Below are 18,969 nucleotides of genomic sequence, written 5' to 3' on the forward strand. Positions count from 1 at the left end.
TACAGCAACTAAGTATCTGAGGCGAGATTTGAACTTAGAAAGATGTCTTCCATATTCCAAGCCCATTACTCTATCCATTGTACTACCCAGTTGCCCATAAAAATATATAGCATAAATATAAAGTTCATACATATATGTATGAACACACACAAAGTAGTTAAATACAAGGTAGTTTGGGGAAGGAAGCATTAGCACTTATTGGTATCAGGGAACCTTTTATACTTCTGTAGATACTCCCTGGGCTATGACTTATAGGAAGAGAAGAACTATATGAATTGGAGGTAAAGAGGGAGTGCATTCTGGACATGAGGAATGGCCATTACAAAGGCCTGGAGTCAAGAGATGGAGCGTCACAAGTGAGAAACAGATAGAAGACCAGTTTTATTAGATGGCAGAGTATGGGAAGGGGGATAATATCCAATGAGGCTGGAAAGAGAAATTGAGGCAAGGTTGTGAAGAGCCTTAAAGTATAGAAATTAGTATGAAATTCATTTATTTGGCAAAGAAGACTGAAGCACAATAAGATTAAACAGTTCTGCCTTTTCTTTATTGTCCATTTTTATCATCACATCCATTCTCCAAAACGGTCCTATCTCTTCTTTTTTCCTTCTTTAAAAACAAGCAAACTTAACTTTCCTTCCCAACCTTAGCTTATTCAGACTTTAGTCATTTCAGATACTATTTTTAGAGAATGATTCCATACTCATATCCATCCCTGGTTGCCTTGTTTCCATCTTCTGCACATTTCTTTTAAATTTCTTTTAAAATTCGATGTTGATTGATGAGTTCTCTGTATATTCACACCACTCTCTTCAGATAAATTCCATTACCTTCCTCAGTGAAATTGCTTCCCTTAATGAAACATGTACAATCACATTGCTCTCAAGGGCAAAAAAGGTTTTTCATACCATTAAACATAAATTAAAATAACATTTTAAAAAGTACTGTTGCAGGGGCAGCTAAATGGCACAGTGGATAAAGTACGGGCTCTCGATTCAGGAGGACCTGAGTTCAAATCCAGCCTCAGACACTTGACACTTACTAGCTGTGTGACCCTGGGCAAGTCACTTAACCCTCGTTGCCTCGCGCGCACGCACACACACACACACACACACACAGTACTTTTGCTCCCCAAATGACTATGTTTTATCTGTATGGTACATTTGTCAAATTTGCCAAGGGACTATAACAAACTATGGATTTATGCACAAAATGGGTGCAAATCAATGGCAATTTCCCAGAAGTAAAAATGTAGAAGTCTTATGGGGTGTTTAGATTTCAGGATTCAAGATATTTATTTCTCAAGTCGACAATGTGTTATTGAGGCTCAACATGAAGTACACTGATGAAAAATATACAAATAAAAAGATATTTAACTATAATATTGATTATTAAAAAAAGCAAATCTTACTTTAATTAGTGTCGAAGTGATTTTTTTAAAAAGTGTTCCAAAGAAATTGCTTTTTACCTCTCTTTTCTTTTCATGGAAATTGGTATTTCTACTATCTCTCAGTATCAATATAGCTCATAGAATGCTAGAGCTGGAAGTAATGTTAGGGTGAGGCAGCCGGTACTCTGGTTTGGCAATGGTTCAGAAATTTAGACGATGATGATAATGGTGATAGCTGGCATTTATATATCATCTACTGTGTGCTCGACACTGTGCTAAGTGCTTTACAAATAATTTCTCACTTGATCCTCATCCCATTTCACAGTTGAGGAAACTGAGACAAACAGAGGTTAAATGGCTTTCCCAAGGTCACACAGCTTGTAAATTTCTGAAGTTGGATTTGAACTCATGTCTTCTTGACCCTAGATCCAGTGCTCTATTCACTGTGCCACATGGCAGAATCCTCATGGTGTCCTAGTATGCCTTTTTCCCCTTGGTGGCTGCATCTCTGGCAAATTCCTACCCGGCCTTCTGTCTTCCCCTTTCCCATCTACCCCTTATATTTGTTACTCCATGTGCAAATTGCTAATTAGGGTTCTGGCTGGAAGAGACTTTAGACATCAACTAGTTGAATCCTTTCATTTTAAAGAAGAAGAAACTTAGCCTCAGAGTGGGGATTTGACTTGTTTAAGGTCATGCAGCTAAATTCATTGCAGAGCCAGGATTAGAAAGCAGATTTCTTGAGTCCCAGGGCAGTATTCTTTCCCCTGTACCATACTCCCCCTAAAGTAGGGCTTCTTCTTCTTTTTTTTTTTTTGCAGGGCAATGGGGGTTAAGTGACTTGCCCAGGGTCACACAGCTGGTAAGTGTCAATTGTCTGAGGCCAGATTTGAAGTCAGGTACTCCTGAATCCAGGGCTGGTGCTTTATCCACTGCACCACCTAGCCGCCCCTAAAGTAGGGCTTCTTAACCTGGAGTCCAGAGACTTCTTAATCGGTGGATAGATTTCAGGAAATCTGTAGTTGGATGGGGGAAAAACATTTATTTTTTGCTAACCTCTTCATGAGTTCTTCAACTTTTTTTGCTGTGTAATGGATCCCTTTGGCAGTCTGGTGAAGTTATGTCATCCACATAATGTTTTGAATGCATAAAATCAAATACATTTATGGTAGCTAAGAATCAGAAATCAAGGCAATGCTCATCAATTGGGGAATGGCTAAACATGCTGTGGTATATCAGTATAATGAAATATTATTGTGCTATAAGAAATGACAAGCAGGATGATATCAGAAAGGACTGGGAAAACTTGTATGAACTGATGTATAGTGAAATAAGCAGAACCAGGAGAACAATGTACACAGTAACAGCAATATTTTTTGATGAAGAACTATGAATGATTTAGCTATTCTCAGCAATACAAGGATCCAACACAATCCCAAAGGACTAATGATGAAACATATTATCCACCCCCAGAGAAAGAACTGATATTGATTGAACACAGACTGAAGCAAGCTATTTCTCACTTTCTTTCATTTTTTCTTTTATTTGAGTCTTCTTGTACAAAATGACTAATATGGTGTGATAAAATAATGGAATTTAGCAGATGCCCAGGGTCCCCACCTGATTGATTTAGTATTGTTTGAATTGGGTGAGAATGAGAAACTAAGTACCTACTTGGGGATGATTAGATTGTAGCCACACCTGGCCAGCCCATAGTAATGTGTTGGTGTACTACAGACATCAATCAGTAGGGCACCACTCTCAGCCAACTAACTTGAAGGACCTCCCCTTTGGGGGAGGGAGGGAGAAAGTAAGAGGGGGAATGCTGGCTCTGAGAAGCTCTCTTTACCTTTGGTGAGCTTTGGGAGCATACCAGAGAGGGACTGCATAGCTGACTCCCATTGAAACTACGGACCCCAGGTGGTGAGTTATTAGAAGCGAGGCCAGCTCTTTGAGTTAGCTGAACTGGAAGCAAGTTTGGGGTTTGAGTCAGTCTTTGCTAGAGCCAGGGAGCTTACCCATTTTTCTCTTCCCCTATTTCCTTGTCTCTGGCTTTATTAACTTCACCTTTGTTGAAAATTTTATTCCCATTAATAAAACCTGGTTCGTTTGTGGAAAAGAGGCTGTTAATCTCCTTTCTTACTGGCCTGGGAGAAATAACTAAAAAAAAGCAGTTTGGAAGGGAGGAAACTTTGGACCTAGAGGTCTCTCATTATTTTCTGAACCCCAATATTATGGCGAGCCACCCAATCAACTCTCCCCATAATAAATTTGGCCCTTACAATGGAAATGTCTTACCTAATTACACATGTATAACCTATATCTGATTTCTTACCATCTCAGGGAGAGAAGGGGAAGGGAGGGGAAGGAGGAATAGAATTTGGAACTCAAAACTTTAAGTAAATATGTTAAAAATTTTTTTAAAAATAAAATACAAAAGATTACAAAAGTTTTTCTTTTTGATCTGTTTCTTCTTTCACAACTGTGACTAATAAGAAAATGTTTTACATAATTGCACATATATAAAAAACCTATATCAAATTGCTTAACATGTTAGGAAGAAGAGTCAGGAGGGAAAATTTTGGATTGCCAAATCTTGTAAAAATGAATGCTAAAAATTGTCTTTATATAAAGTGGGAAAAAATACTATTTAAAAAGAAGAAAAATAGCTATTCTCAGCAATACAATGATCCGAGAGAACTCTAAAGGACTTATGATGAAGAATGCTATCCATCCCCAGAGAAAGAACTGGTGGTGTCTGAATGCAGATTGAAGCATTTTTTTTTTTTTTACTTTTTCTTGATTTTTTTTGTCTGTTTTCTTTTATAACATGACTATTATGGAAATGTTTTGCATGAGTACAAATGTATTACCTATGTCAAATTACTTATCTTCTCAAGGGGGGAAGGAGGGAATGAGGAAGAGAATTTGGAATTCAGTTTTAGAAATAGGTGTGAAAATTGCTTTTACATGTAATTGGGAAAAATACTAAATAAAAACAGAAATGATCAAGACTCAAAAAAAAAGAAGAAAAAGATTACCAAAACCCCAAATTATATTGAAATACACTGATTGTGAGAAACAGGTGCAAACCATCTCAAAATAAGTTCTTTCAGAGGTAGCTTTGGTGTAACAAAAAGCCTTTATTGCATTCTCATGAGAATAGGCATTCACAGAAAGAAAAGCAGTTAACGAGTGCAAATGCTGAGAGCAAGCACCTTGTATATATCCTACACTCTGCTGCAATCAATCCTGCCCCTGAGTCACCATAGGTTGCTAGGCACAGGTTCACAATCTTCCTGGAAGAGTTCTAGCTAAATCCTCCTTGATAGGTTACCCCTTCCATATGTGATCCAAAATGGGGTGGAGATTTTAGACAGGGGAAGAGAAATTAATATTAATAAGTCTATTAAGCAAGTTCAATAAAGACTAGAGTTGACCTTTTACATACTTTCTCTAAGACACCAGTGAGAGCCAGCTCAAACTGGTTTTTATCTCTAGCTCTGAAAAACTTACTTTTCTCTTTCCTGGTTTGATATAATTCACTAGATAATATTGTCTGTTGTCCTCTATACGGGCATACCTTCCTTGAGAAGATCTCCTTGTGTATCAAGTTATTCTGAGATTTCATCATGTATCAAACCATGACCATACTTAACAAAATTATATATTTTTAAAAGTGAACAGATCACAGACTAAGAACCTCTGCTCTAACTGAAGTTAACATTTCTTTCAATTATGAACTGAAAAAACGACAATAATGACATGATTCTGAGAAGGGGTCATGGGCTTCACCAGGCTGCCAAAGAGATCCAGGACAGGGAAAAAAAAAGGTGAAGAACCTATGCTTAAAAGTAAGACCATTTTAGGGGCAGCTAGGTGGCGCAGTGGATAAAGCACTGGTCCTGGATTCAGGAGTTGCTGAGTTCAAATCCAATCTCAGACACTTGACACTTACTAGCTGTATGACCCTGGGCAAGTCACTTAACCCCCATTGCCCAGCAAAAAAAAGAAAAGTAAGACCATTTTAGCTGCTATCTTCTTGCCCGGTGTTCGTAGGTACCAGAAAAATAGCCTCTAACCATGAGACTGCAACAAGGAAATTACTGATAAAAATTTATTTTTATTTAAAATTTTTCCCGTTTGGGAGCTTAAATTCATCTTGTCCTCAAATATTGTACAGTTCAGAAGGTCATGAGCTCCTGTCTGTCACTAATACTTAGCATTGTGCTTGACACTGGGATGGAATCTCCTTCTCCATCCATCCACTCCCCATCATCACTAATCACTCTCTTGATATTGAGTATTTAGCACCAAGGCCTGAATTTCCTAGAAGTTACAAGACATGGGTACTAATCCATAGCTGCTGGCTATGGTTACCTTTGGGAAATCACATTCAGTCTGAATGACCCTGAGTGAGTCATTTAACCAGGACAATTTTATGTCTGTGATCCTATGATCTCTACCTGTAAAATGAGTATAGTAACAACATTTGCAGCCGCCTCACAAAATCATTGTGATGACCAAGTGCTTTATCAGCTGAAAAAGTAATATGGATGTAGGGTATTCTTCTTATTCTCGTTCTTCTTCTTGTTCTTCTTGTTCTTCATCTCCATCATCATCATCCCCTTTTTCTTCCCTCATCTAAGCCTCTTGCATTGACTTACACCAAGGTGGCAACTAGCTTCCTTTGGAAGAATGGAACCACTTTCCTGTCTAAAACATTTTCTTATAGTGACTTGGTTTTCTCTTAGGAAGTTTGGAATGGCTGTATAGGTGATACTAACACCTGTTAAGATAGCAATATAGATCATGTTAATATCAGAGCCATAAATAAGGGTATTTTCACCTGAGATAAGAATGATGATGAGGAAGGAGAGCAGGGAGTAGCACAGAAGACAGTCTCATTACAGGCACGATCGAGCTTGGGACATTATTGCTGATCTAGCACCTTCTCAGTTTCTTCTTTGGCAAAAGCTACCAAAGTATCAGGTATTTCATTACTACAATTGAAGCCCAGTCTGATAAAGGAGATGCTCTATTTTGAGTGTGCTTTTCCACAAAGTGGAGTAGTTAGAGCATATATTCTTAAACTTTTTGGTATCATGGACCACTTTGGAAGCCTGGTGAAGCCCATGGATCCCTTCTCAGAAATAAGACTTTTAAATGCACAAAATAAGAGGAGATTACAAAGGAAACCAATTATATTGAAATATATATCCAAATGTGTTTTTAAAAGAAGTTCATGAATTCCAGGTTAAAAACCCTGGGATTAGAGTACCCAGGATATGTTGCTGGTGAGTTGTATTTGGTACCCAAATTGAAGAATAAGTCAAGAGAAAAGATAGAAAGAAAGGAGTTAGGAAAAGATTGGACTGAAGTAAGGGGATCAGAAGAACAGCATTCCTGTCACTGAGTGACGGAATGTCTTGGTGATTTTTCCTTGGTTGCTAGCTAGCTCCTATCTTATGTTGCTTTGGAATCTCCTATTTGCATTGTGTATGGTGCGTAGCCCACAGATAAAGAGTTGCCTGAGGGGCAGCTAGGTGGCGTAGTGGATAGAGCACTGGCGGCCCTGGAGTCAGGAGTACCTGAGTTCAAATCCGGCCTCAGACACTTAACACTTACTAGCTGTGTGACCCTGGGCAAGTCACTTAACCCCAATTGCCTCACTAAAAAAAAAAAAAAAGTTGACCTGGATTCAAGTTCTGACTCTGACATACACCATCCCCGAGTCTCTAGACAATCAACTTAATTTCTAGCCAATTCTTTAAGACTATATAGATTATAGAGAAAGTGCTGACCTGAATTGGTAGAGTTTTTTTTTCTCCTAGGAGGATTCCATAACAATGAAATCAAAGATTCAATCCCTCTCCCTATGGTAACTCACTTGGGCTTTTCTAAAGGAATTTTGGGCATTTAATCAGTGACTGGAAGAGTAGGAGGTTGTGGGGAAGAGAGGAGGAAGCTGTCATAGCTCTACATCTTCTCTACCTTCCTCTGCCCCCAATCCTGTCCTGTTAGCTATAATACCCAAGAGGTGACTAAGCCTTGGATATTCCACTCTTGCAGTCTCTACCAATGGTCTGACATCTTGTAAATATTCTTGGCCTGCTGGGTAGAATTTGTCTAACTCTGCTAGAATGGGCTTTGAGTATTATAGTTGCAACCTTCACTCAAATACTGGTTGTTTATATACAACCTGGATAAAGAAGTATTCCTAAGGAAGCTCACAGTGGACATTTAACTATGTGAAAAGCAGAGTCATGAAAATAGAGGAGGGAGGAAAATCCAGAGACATGTTGACTATTGTCCTGGTGACTATGAGGACCTAGGATCTTGACCCCACGAGGAAATAAGGGGGGCCTTGGGAGCTAAATCTGGTGTCCAACTTTCATCATATATCCTTGATTGCTAATGTTCTTGTATCTTAGTAAAGGTATAATTAGCACCAATTGCAGCTCAAGACTTATTCACTGTGAATTCTGAACCTGAGGCCCCTTTGGGGTTGATTCATGTGCCCACACCAATCACTTTATTCTAAAATGAATTATTTCTGTAAAAGTAGGTAATACCAGTTTTGTTTATTTGGTCCAAAACAAGGTACATATATATATCCATTGTTCAGCAGCAGCTTGGTTGCTGTCATTTCTTGACATGAGTTAACAAGTTGTATATGTTTAAGAGGCATTATTCTGTTCCTTCCCATCATTAACATTTATTATCATTTCAGACAACCATAGCCACGATCTCAATGCCATTTCAAACACCGCTCAGATGATGGTTTCTAGGGAACCTTTGAGGATCCAGGTTCTCTGCCTTGTGATTTTGAGTCTTAAAATGTGTCATGTCAGCAACTGAAATATGTTAAAAGAGAGGTTTAAATCACAGCCTCTTGAGGCACCATGACTGCAAATGGAATTTAACTAGTTGTCAATTTCATTTCTTCTAGTCTCCTCATATTGCGACCCTTAACTCATATAACGGCTTATTTTTTTCTCTTTCAATTTGCCAGGGGAGAGTTGGCTGCATGCATAAGATATATGGGAAAATTCCCAGGGAAGCTGCTACCAACCAACCAATTCCATTCATGTTAAAGGATCTGTCCTTTTTTTTTTTTTTTTTAGTGAGGCAATTGGGGTTAAGTGACTTGCCCAGGGTCACACAGCTAGTAAGTGTTAAGTGTCTGAGGCTGGATTTGAACTCAGGTACTCCTGACTCCAGGGCCTGTGCTTTATCCACTGCACCACCTAGCCACCCCTAAGGATCTGTCCTTTAATGAATGTAATGGTTAATGGATTTCAGTGCAGCATCTATAGCTTTCTTCCCCTAATGTTCTATATGACCTTTTCCTGGAATCTAGAGGATCCTGAAATGAAAGAGCAATCCTGGGATTTATGATTTGGTTCTGTCTTGTCTTCAGTGGCAATACCAGTGGGACTAGTAGATGCTTCCCAATATGGCTACACTTAGGGTTCAGGGAGCTAACAAAGGTGGGAAGTAAGTAGGACAATTTCAAATGCCTAAAATGTTTCAATGGATTTAAAACCCTTTCAAGTCATAAGTATAATCCATTGGTATCTAACCCTGTGCTCTACACAAGAGTTCAATAAAGATTTACTAATAATGTTCAACAAAGGCTTACTCTTTATGATGAGGATGATTCTGACAAATGGGGGAGAATAAATGGAATTCGATCATTATTTAGTTTTCTTAAAGTTATAATGACCTGATAAAGAACAAATGAGTTGTGAGATTAGGTGTTCAAATAATGCTAGAGCTATAAACCAATTGGTGGTAATAATATCATTAAAAATTTACTATGGGGGGCAGCTAGGTGGCACAGTGGATAGAGCACCGGCCCTGGAGTCAGGAGTACCTGAGTTCAAATCCGGCCTCAGACACTTAACACTTACTAGCTGTGTGACCCTGGGCAAGTCACTTAACCCCAATTGCCTCACTTAAAAAAAAATTTACTATGGTCTAGGTCAAGAATTCCTTTGAAAGGCTGATTCAAGTAATGCGGCATAGAAGGAAGCAGTTGTGGGTGAGAAGAAGCAGAGTTGTAACTAGGGTAGAGTGACTTGGACTGGGTTCCAGAGTGCTGAAATTTAGAGGGTACCAAAATGTGCTTCCTTCCTGCAATGGCCACACCCTTTGGCCCTGTATTCTGTCCTTTAGCAATAGCCATTAACACTTGATCTTCATTGCATTTCTCTGTGTGGCATTATTCCTTACCTTACTTCAGGTGAGTACCTGACCTCCCTTCCCCCTTCTCTAGATAAAAAAAAAAATCCCTCTTATGAATAGTAGCCATGCTGTTAAGGGTCTAGATTTCTGTGGTGAGTGATAGAAGTGGTGAAAAGCATTAATGATAAATAAAATATAAGGAGTCAAAAAGAAAAAATGAAACTCCAAAAGAAAAAACAAGCTGCACAGGTCAGTAAAAAGCTCACAAATGCTGTAAGAGTATTGGAAAAGCCTTCTGAATAAAGTGTTTGTAAGACTGGAAAATGAGGAGGCTTTGAAGGACAAAGGAAATCCGATATCTGAAGTTGCAAGTCTTTCTATATCTCATAAAAAACAGAGCTATATAGTGGCCATTCATTGAGTATATTTTGATGGGGACAAAGTTTTAGAAAAAAACACGAGGGTGGGTGCAATTTGTCTGGAGGATGAAGTAGAGAGAGAAAATAACATTACTGAAAAAGGTGCTTTATTCTAAAATTAAAATGCAAAGGTCTTTTCTAATGACTCAGTTTGTGTTTTTATTATTCTATTTCAAATGAATAATTTCTATAATTCTGCTGAGTTGCTCATGTGGGCACTGGCTTCTGAGGAAGAGATAGAAGATGATTGATAGGGAGAAGGATGCAATAAGGGTTCGAGTAGGGGAGAGGAGATACATACTTTTTCATGTTTTTTTTTTTTCTTTCTTTGTGGAACTAGCACTGAATATTCAGGAACAGAATAAGTGGTATTATAACTCACTGGATTTTGGCTTTACAATTCCAGTGCAAGGCTAATTAGGCCCAGGCCCTGGACTTGTGGGTGTAATAGGATGTGCCAAATAGCTGTTGACCTCACCAAATTCTTTTCTTTTGGGCACAATGTCAACATGGGAGCAGAACTGAGTTGGTAGTTTTTGGAGTTGGTCAGACTCCAAGCACATGTGACCATTGACTCCAAGGGTTGAAGTTTCCAGAGTTCTGGAACTACATAAGCTGCTGGGGCTAAAAGGAAGGCGATGAAAAATTAGCTAAGTGTTTGAAGTGGTACTTGTACTTGGTGGGGGGGAGGAGAAGGACTCCATCTTGAATGAGAGAGCAATTGTTCCCGTGTTTCTCTAATCTTTTACAAATGAAAAACTGAATTCTGAGATGAAGTTTCCTAGAGTTAAATGGGCTCAGAACCTGACTCAATCTGTCTTCAGAAAAAGGAAAAAGTGGGAAGCTAATGTGGGAGACCAGGGGTTTTGAAGAAAGGTTGATACATTTTTGTAACAACTTTGATACATGAAATCTTCAAATGCATTTTTCTGTGAATACAGAAACAGAAGAAATAGAAGAAAACAGAGATGAACAGTGAAGCAGGTTTTTAAACAGTAATGATATCATACGATGATATGGAAAGAACCTTTGAGGTCATCTAGTTTGACATGCAAATTGTACAGATAAGGAGACTAAAGCCTTGCTCTACGTCACACAGGTAGCTTTTTCACAAAACTGTGTTATGTGTTAATTCTATTTATGGGTAATTTATCATCTTGGAGCAGCTAGGTGGTACAGTAGATAGAGCGTTGGGACTGGAGTCAGGAAGAACTGAGTTCAAACCTGGCCTCAGACACATACTAGATGTGTGACCCTGAATAAGTCACTTAACCTTGTTTACCTCAGTTTCCTCATCTGTAAAATGAGCTGGAGAAAGAACTGGCAACCCCCTCCAGTATCTTTACCAAAGAAAACCCCAAATGGGGTCACAAAGAGTCAGATACAACTGAAATGACTGGCCTGAATAACTAAATTTTGAAACAGACTATTGGGTTTTGAGTCAAAAGGCATGGGTTTGAATCCTAGCTCTGTTACTCTCTTGTTCGGTCCTAACGCAGCTCAACCTCTCTATGCCAATGTGATCATCAAAAAATGCTGATAGTGGACCATAGAGCCAGGCTCAGTGTATGCAGTAAGTGGTCCCATGTAACCTAGTGATTGGAAATCCTATCTTAAGTTCTGGAGAAAAACATACCTCCAAAATGTAGGGTTTTTCCTATCATCCCTAAAAAATAAGGTTGTAATTGATGCCAGTTTCCCTTGATGTCTAAGTGTTTAAGTGTTCCCTTGGTGTTTAAGACCAAAAAGTAGAACCAGTAAGAAATTGTAGCAGCATGTAAGTAGCTAGTAGCTGACCACTGACTCCTACATCTCTATTTTAGGATTAGGAGGGTGGGAAATTAGATTTGTTGACATTTTATAGCGAAACTAGATGATATAGCAGTGAGGCTGTACCATTGCTTATTGACTTATTAAAAGATGGCATAGTGTAGTGGTTTGAGAGTCAGACTGAGAGCTAGGAAGATCTGGGTTCTTGTCCCACCTCTGACACATCCTGACTGTGTTGACCCTGCGCCTTTGCCCATTTTACCTCTTGATGCTCAAAGCTATAGGTTGCAGAAAGGGTGGTCACCTGCATTGATAGAGAGTTTCCTCCTCTGGGAATTCTCTATATGACTTGCATTTGTAGGAGTTTTTTCATGTGGGAGATCCTATATTTGGGATCTGGGAGATATGGGAGATCTACATATTAGGAAAGGGAGTTTTCTTATATCAGAGTTCCCTATCACACTGATTACATTGTAAGAGGAAGTTCATTACTGAAATCACAGGTTCAGTTCCTATGACTGTTACTATAATTATTACCTTTAACAATACAAGAGAGGCAGCTTAGTACAGTTACTAGGTTCAAGTCCCACCTGTGTAACCCTGGGCAAGTGACTTAAGCTCTCAGGGGTCTTTAAGACTATAAATTAGGTGCTGATCTGCACTGATAGAGAATATCCTGTACAAATGAAATCATAGTCCCTCCTTATCCTATTCCCTAACAAATGTGATAAGTGAGAGAGAGAGAGAGAGAGAGAGAGAGAGAGAGAGAGAGAGAGAGAGAGAGAAACACTATACCAAAATGTGAAAGAAATTAAATCAAGCAAGGGATAGATTTAAAGGCCCCTAGATCCAGAGAGGGACCAAGGATATAAAGAACAACAGGGGAGAGATGAATAAAAAGACAGGAGAGTAAAAATTGGAAAAGAAAAAGATCCCAGAATGGAAGGAAATCAAAAGGAAAAAATCACTAGGGAGTATGGTCATGAGACAATGTAGGTGAAATAATAGGAAAACTTAAACTACAAGACAGTATGGTTAGGTTGATAGCACCTCCTATACACAGCACCAGTGGCGGAGATGGATTTTGAGAGGCTAACTAATCCACTTCCCTGTCTTCATGGTGAACAGTAGAGTCAGTTTAAGGACATGGCAAAGAAAATAAAGGTAGCGAGTGTTTTGTTTTGTGTTGTTGTGTTTGGACAGATTTTTTTGTTTAGTTAGAAAGCTATGATACTGAAGCCTGGGTAACTTTCATGGGAAACAACTCTGTGATAAATATTTGTTTTACTAAGAATACTGACATCCCCAGCACCTAAGAAGAGTGCCTGATACATAGTAGGGAAGTAATAAATTGGCTCTTGATTGGTGTCTTTTTTTCTTCTTCTTCTTCAGGAAATCTGATTCACTATGTCCCCTCCTCCCAAAATTTTAATAGATCATAGAACACCATGATTTTGATGATTCTCAATTTTTGAAGGATCTGTAGGTTGGCCCAAGTGAGCTCCTCAGGGGTAGGGGACACTGTCCAAGGGTCTTAAGCTAGAACCAGATCCCAGAACTTTTTGACGGTCCTTTCGGAAATGCTTCGGGTTGCTCATTATTGAAGTCTGTGATATCTGTTTCTTTGGTGTCCACGTGTTCTAATAAATAATGAACATCTGGAGGAGTCTGAGGAGCAGCCACGAAGTTAATTCCACTGGACTGCGAAGATGTTTCTGTATCTATTAAAAGAATAGTTTCAGGGACAACAGGATCTGAACTCAGTCCTGAGAGGGAGGCCTGACTGGACTCCAGAAACCCTGGTAGGCTCCACCTTTTCGGGTACTTGTCCTCAGCGCTGTTCTCAAAAGCAAACTCAAGAATCTGGGCTTCAGCTTCTGGCGAAATGGTCTGCGTAGTTTGTGAAGGGGGCAGGTTGGAATGATCAGGGCTGGCCGGCTGTTCAGTTCCAATGGGCTGAGCTCCTGAAAGCAAAGAGTCTGAGGTGGACGGCTCGGGGCTTGGCTCGGGGCTTGGCTGGTAGCTGTCCAGCGACGTGGGCGTTGAAACATCCGGAGAAGTGATCAGCACTTCTGGGATCTGAAGGGTTGCTTTTGTGGGTGAGGCACTGACACTGGACTGTGGGGTCAGGCTCATTAAAGTGCTAGTCCGGCTGGTTTCTCTGATCACAGACAGGTCTCCCATGCTAGCGTGAAGCTTGGGGCTACTTCCCCCCGGATCCGGTTTCTTCTTGGTTCGAGGCGGCCGGTGGCGGTTTCTGGGGGGTATATCCAGCAGGCCGCTGATGTGGCTGAGGTCGCTTGTTGGGAAGAACATGGAGCTGTCGCTGCTCTGCCTCCCGTAATTCCGCCTCACCGGGCTCGTGGGGTGTTCATGGACACTCAGGAAACGTTTCACTCTCCTTATCACGGAGCGTCTCGGCCCATGTTTCTCATCATCCCATAACCATTCTTCCCCACCAATGAAGTCGGACCCAGACAGCCTGAAACATACAATGATAGAGCATAAGGAGGGTTTTTCTATAGGGCAGCTCTGAATCAATCTACTAATGACAATGATCAATTGTTTACTGTGTGCTAGACACTGGTAGTAGGAGATCGAGTTCTGGGCATTGAATCAGAAAGCGTTCAAGGAGGCACAGTGGTGGATAAAGCGCTGGCCCTGGATTCAGGAGGACCTGAGTTCAAATCCAGCCTCAGACACTTGACACTTACTAGCTGTGTGACCCTGGGCAAGTCACTTAACCCTCATTGCCCCACCAAGAAGGAAAGAAAGAAAGCATTCAAAACCCACCTTACAATCATTAGCTATGTGACTGTCTACTTAGCCTCTCTGTACCTCAGTTTCCCCATCTGTAAAATGAGGGGGATGGGGGTCTTTCCCAGCTTTAAATCTATCATCCTGTGTCATAGTCTCTACTTTAAAAAATTTAGCATCTTGCCAAGGAGGACAAACAACAAACATGTTTACTTACAAGTATATACAAAGTATAGTTATCTCTTCCACATACACCCCACCACCACCATCTGGAAAACCCCCGTAAAAATTTTTGGCCCACCCTTCCTACCAGAGAAGAAGTCTGAATTATGATGATATTAAAAGATAAAATATGTTGATATTATATAATACTAGTAATATATTTTATGCATTTCTGAGTTTCTACACTTTTTCTGTCATCTGCTGGCCCTTTGCATTTCATTTTGGCTTCTGTGAAACTTCCCCAAAATTCTCATTTAATTTCTTATGCCCACCCAGGATATATTGAAACTGCAACAGGGAAAGTCATGATATTGAAGGGATAACTGTATGTGGAAAATAAAAGTAATTTTAAGGGCAAGGTACTAGTATTTGAGGGGATCAGGAAAGGCTATAAGTACAAAAGATTCTAAGAGGAAGAATGGGGGAGGGAAGAGCATTCCAGGCATGGAGGTATTTATGAAGCACCTATTGTATGCCAGGATGTGGGTATAAAAACTAGCATTCAGATATAACTTTAAAGTTTACAAAGTGCTTTACAAATATTATCAATAATATTTGATGCTCCCCAAAACCCTGGGAGATGAGTGCTATTATTATTCCCATTTTCTATATGAGAAAACTGAGGCAGACAGGAGTCAAGTGACTTGCCCAGGGTCCTACAGATAGCAAGAATCTGAAGCTGGATTTGAACTTGTCTTCCTGAGTCCAGTGCTCTAACCACTGTGCCACCAAGCTGTACTAAGATTGGATTTGGAAAGTTGCATGAGAAGACTTAGCAAGAAGGCCAGAAAGTAAATGAATGAGTTGGGATGTTTTTCCTAAAGCAGCAATATTAACTTGGGAAATGTAGGCTTTAATTGTTCAGAAGGAAACAGTATCTATTCCCCTCTCCCTATTACCTACCGATGATGCATTTCTAACACTTCACAATCAACCAGAAGGAAAGAAAGAGATCCAAAGAAATAAATCCTCTTGGGGGGCAGCTAGGTGGCGCAGCCCTGGATTCAGGAGGACCTGAGTTCAAATCCGGCCTCAGACACTTGACATTTACCAGCTGTGTGACCCTGGGTAAGTCACTTAACCCGCATTGTCCCACAAAAAAACAAGCAAAAAAGCATTGAAAAAAAGAAATAAATCCTCTTGGATATAGCCCTGGATTTGTCTACTACAATGGAACCTTTAAAAACAAGATGTTCATCAGAAGCATGAATTCCCTGTGTGCTCATGGCAGGGGGTGAATGATGTAGTGGGATTATATTCCTCAAATCCCTATGATCCTGTTAAATATTTCGAGTTCCCCTCTACTTAATAAAAGAGAACCTAGTGTTATGGAAAGAGAATTGAGAGAACTTGGTTCAGATTTCAGCTCTGACACAACCTTTCGGGGTCTCGATTTCTTTACCTAGAAGAGGAGATAATAATATAGAAGTATCACTATTACTGCCTCTCTCATGAGGTTATTGGGAGGAAGGTGACTGAGAACAATGAGCTATTTGTAACCACAGATGAAGAAAGCGGAAATAAAACCAGATAAGAATCATAGGTTGTTAGAGACAAAAGGGACATTGGTAGACTAAGCCATGTGCTCATTTCTATAACATCTTAACACCTCTGTGCCTCAGTTTCCTCATTTGTAAAATGAGTAGGTTGGGCTTGATGACATCTGAGGTCCTTTCCAGCTTTAATTCTATGAAAGATCTTAGGCCAGAAGTGTCAAACATGGGCCTAGTGACCTATAACATTCCTGAGAGCTAACCTAGACTACAATGTAATTAGGAAATATTTCACAAAATAAATAAAAAATACAACAGAACATAGATAAGATTGAGATGTGATTTTCTTTCTCTTCTTTGGTGGGGGGGGCGTGGTTAGGGCAATCAGGGTTAAGCGACTTGGTTAGGATCACACAACTAGTACATGTCTGAGGCAGGATATGAACTTAGGTCCTCCTGATTCCAGGAGCCAATGTTCTATCTACTGTTCCACCTAGCTGCCCAATATGTGATTTTCTAAGTCAATATACTGCAGACAGCAGAGTTTGGTGACCCCGTTTGTATTTTAGTTTGATACCACAGACTTGGGTTAGATGAAACTTGATTAGAGCCTAAGTAGTATACTAAATATAGTGCTGTATCTGAAGTCAGGAAGATCTGGGTTCAAATCCTTCCTCAGATTTTGTGTGAGCCTAGACAAGTCACTTAACATCTCTGTGCAAATGAGTAGGTTGGATTTGATGACATTTGAGGTCCCTCCCAGCTTTAATTCTATGATCCTTTCACTTGTTCAGGTTTAAAATGTTTCATTAATTTGTGTTTTTTGTTTTTAAGTCCAGCAATGTCAAGTTTTACCTTTACTTTAAGTGAAGTGAAGTAAAACTTGGCCAAATTGTTCATTTATTCTTTTTTTTTTTTTGGTGGGGCCATGGGGGTTAAGTGACTTGCCCAGGGTCACATAGCTAGTAAGTGTCAAGTGTCTAAGGCTGGATTTGAACCCAAGTCCTCCTGAATCCAGGGCCGGTGCTTTATCCACTGCACCACCTAGCTGCCCCCTTGACACCGTGTTCTTGAACAAGATGGCCCCCATGTCTAGGACTCTCTCATTCATCATAATGTCTCTTGGGGTCCCTAACTTCAGAATTCCTTCTGCTTTATCCAAGGCTCATATTGAAACTATGATGGAAGTGCTGGGAATGGCAGTCATCAGCTATCATCAGCATCAAGAAGGATATGAAGGAGAAAAAAAAAGAGATTTGCCAGGTGACAGGAAGTATAATGAGAAAAATGAGGAAAGAAAAGAAAAAAGAAGGTGGGAGGGAGGAAATGCCCTTCTCCTGCAGGTGTGAATAAAAGATAGGCAATTGGAATGATCAACTAGCTGAAAGCCCTGGGCAGTCTCCTTTTATAGAGATGCCTGAGGTGAAGGTGGCGAGTTGGCTGCTATTCTAGAAATCCAGCCGTGGGCGCCATTGGCCCGTGATGAGCTACACGCTGGCAGGATCCTATTACATCAGGCTATAGAAGCATGACTCATGACTGAGTGGCCGTCACACTGGCTCAGGCTGTAAGGTTGTGTGAGGTCAGCTCCTGGTTCATGCTTGACAGGGATTCATTTCCCAACGGAGGAAACTGGAGATGAGACAAGGTCAATGGATCAGTAAGATTCTCCACTATTTGCTCTGGGACTCAGGTCAAATTGGATCTCTCCATCATTTCCTATTTATCCTGGGATGACTAGGGCCACTTCTAATCTCGTTCACCCCAGGCAGTGATGGAGTCTGGTGGACGATACACCGGTGGTCTCTACAAGGCTGCCACAAATCTCCAAGTCTCTATAAAAAAGTAAGAAAGCCACTTGGCATGAGAAGGTCTCATGATGCAAAGGGAAGAACACTGGCCTCCCAAATTCAAATCTGACCTATGATATTTGTCTTATGGCTTTGGCAAAGTCAGTTAACCTTCATGGGCCTCAGTTCCTTTATTTGTTTTATTTGTTTTTGTTTTTGTTTTTGTTTTTTTTTAGTGAGGCAATTGGGGTTAAGTGACTTGCCCAGGGTCACACAGCTAGTAAGTGTTAAGTGTCTGAGGCCGGATTTGAACTCAGGTACTCCTGAATCCAGGGCTGGTGCTCTATCCACTGTACCACCTAGCTGCCCCCCTTTATTTGTAAAATGAAGGGATTGGACTAGGTGATTTCAGTTATAAATCTATGATAGGGGGCAGCTAGGTGGCACAGTGGATAAAGCACCAGCCCTGGATTCAGGAGGACCTGAGTTCAAATCCGGCCTCAGACACTTGACACTTACTAGCTGTGTGACCCTGGGTAAGTCACTTAACCCTCATTGTCCTACCAAAAAACAAACAAACAAACAAAACCAAAATAAATCTATGATATAACATCATCCTGTTGTATTTGAATTCACACCATTTGAAGTTATAGTTATGTGAAATATGGTCATTGGGTCTTTTGTTGTTCAGTTCTTTCAATCTTGACTTACTCTCCAAAACCCCATTTGGGGTTTTCTTGGCAGCGATACTTTCTTTCTCTGGCTCATTTCACAGGTGAGGAAACTGAGGCAACCAAGGCTAAATGACTTGTCCAGGGGCACACGGCTAGTAACTGTCTGATGCCAGATTTTAATTTAGAAAAATGAATCTTCCTGACACCAAACCTGGAGTTCCTTCCACAGTACCACCTAGCTGTTCACTGGTTCAAGCCCAGGGG

At 40.3% G+C, this 18,969-nt stretch overlaps 1 protein-coding gene across 3 annotated transcripts in view; it reads right to left on the reverse strand.

Moving 5' to 3' along the window:
• Positions 1–12,998: 12,998 nt before the first annotated feature.
• Positions 12,999–18,969, reverse strand: part of BEST3 (bestrophin 3) — a 61,182-nt gene continuing 55,211 nt past the window's right edge. For 2 of the 3 annotated variants that reach the window (XM_043967371.1, XM_043967372.1), the window contains one exon: positions 12,999–14,251. In XM_043967371.1, the coding sequence (XP_043823306.1) occupies positions 13,309–14,251 (943 nt within the window). In that variant the 3' untranslated portion in view covers positions 12,999–13,308. Of the gene's footprint in view, positions 14,252–17,948; positions 18,077–18,969 lie in introns of those variants that run through there. The other variant, XM_043967374.1, reaches the window with a different exon arrangement.

Source organism: Dromiciops gliroides, chromosome 5 (genome assembly GCF_019393635.1).
Source record: "Dromiciops gliroides isolate mDroGli1 chromosome 5, mDroGli1.pri, whole genome shotgun sequence".
NCBI lineage: Eukaryota > Metazoa > Chordata > Mammalia > Microbiotheria > Microbiotheriidae > Dromiciops > Dromiciops gliroides.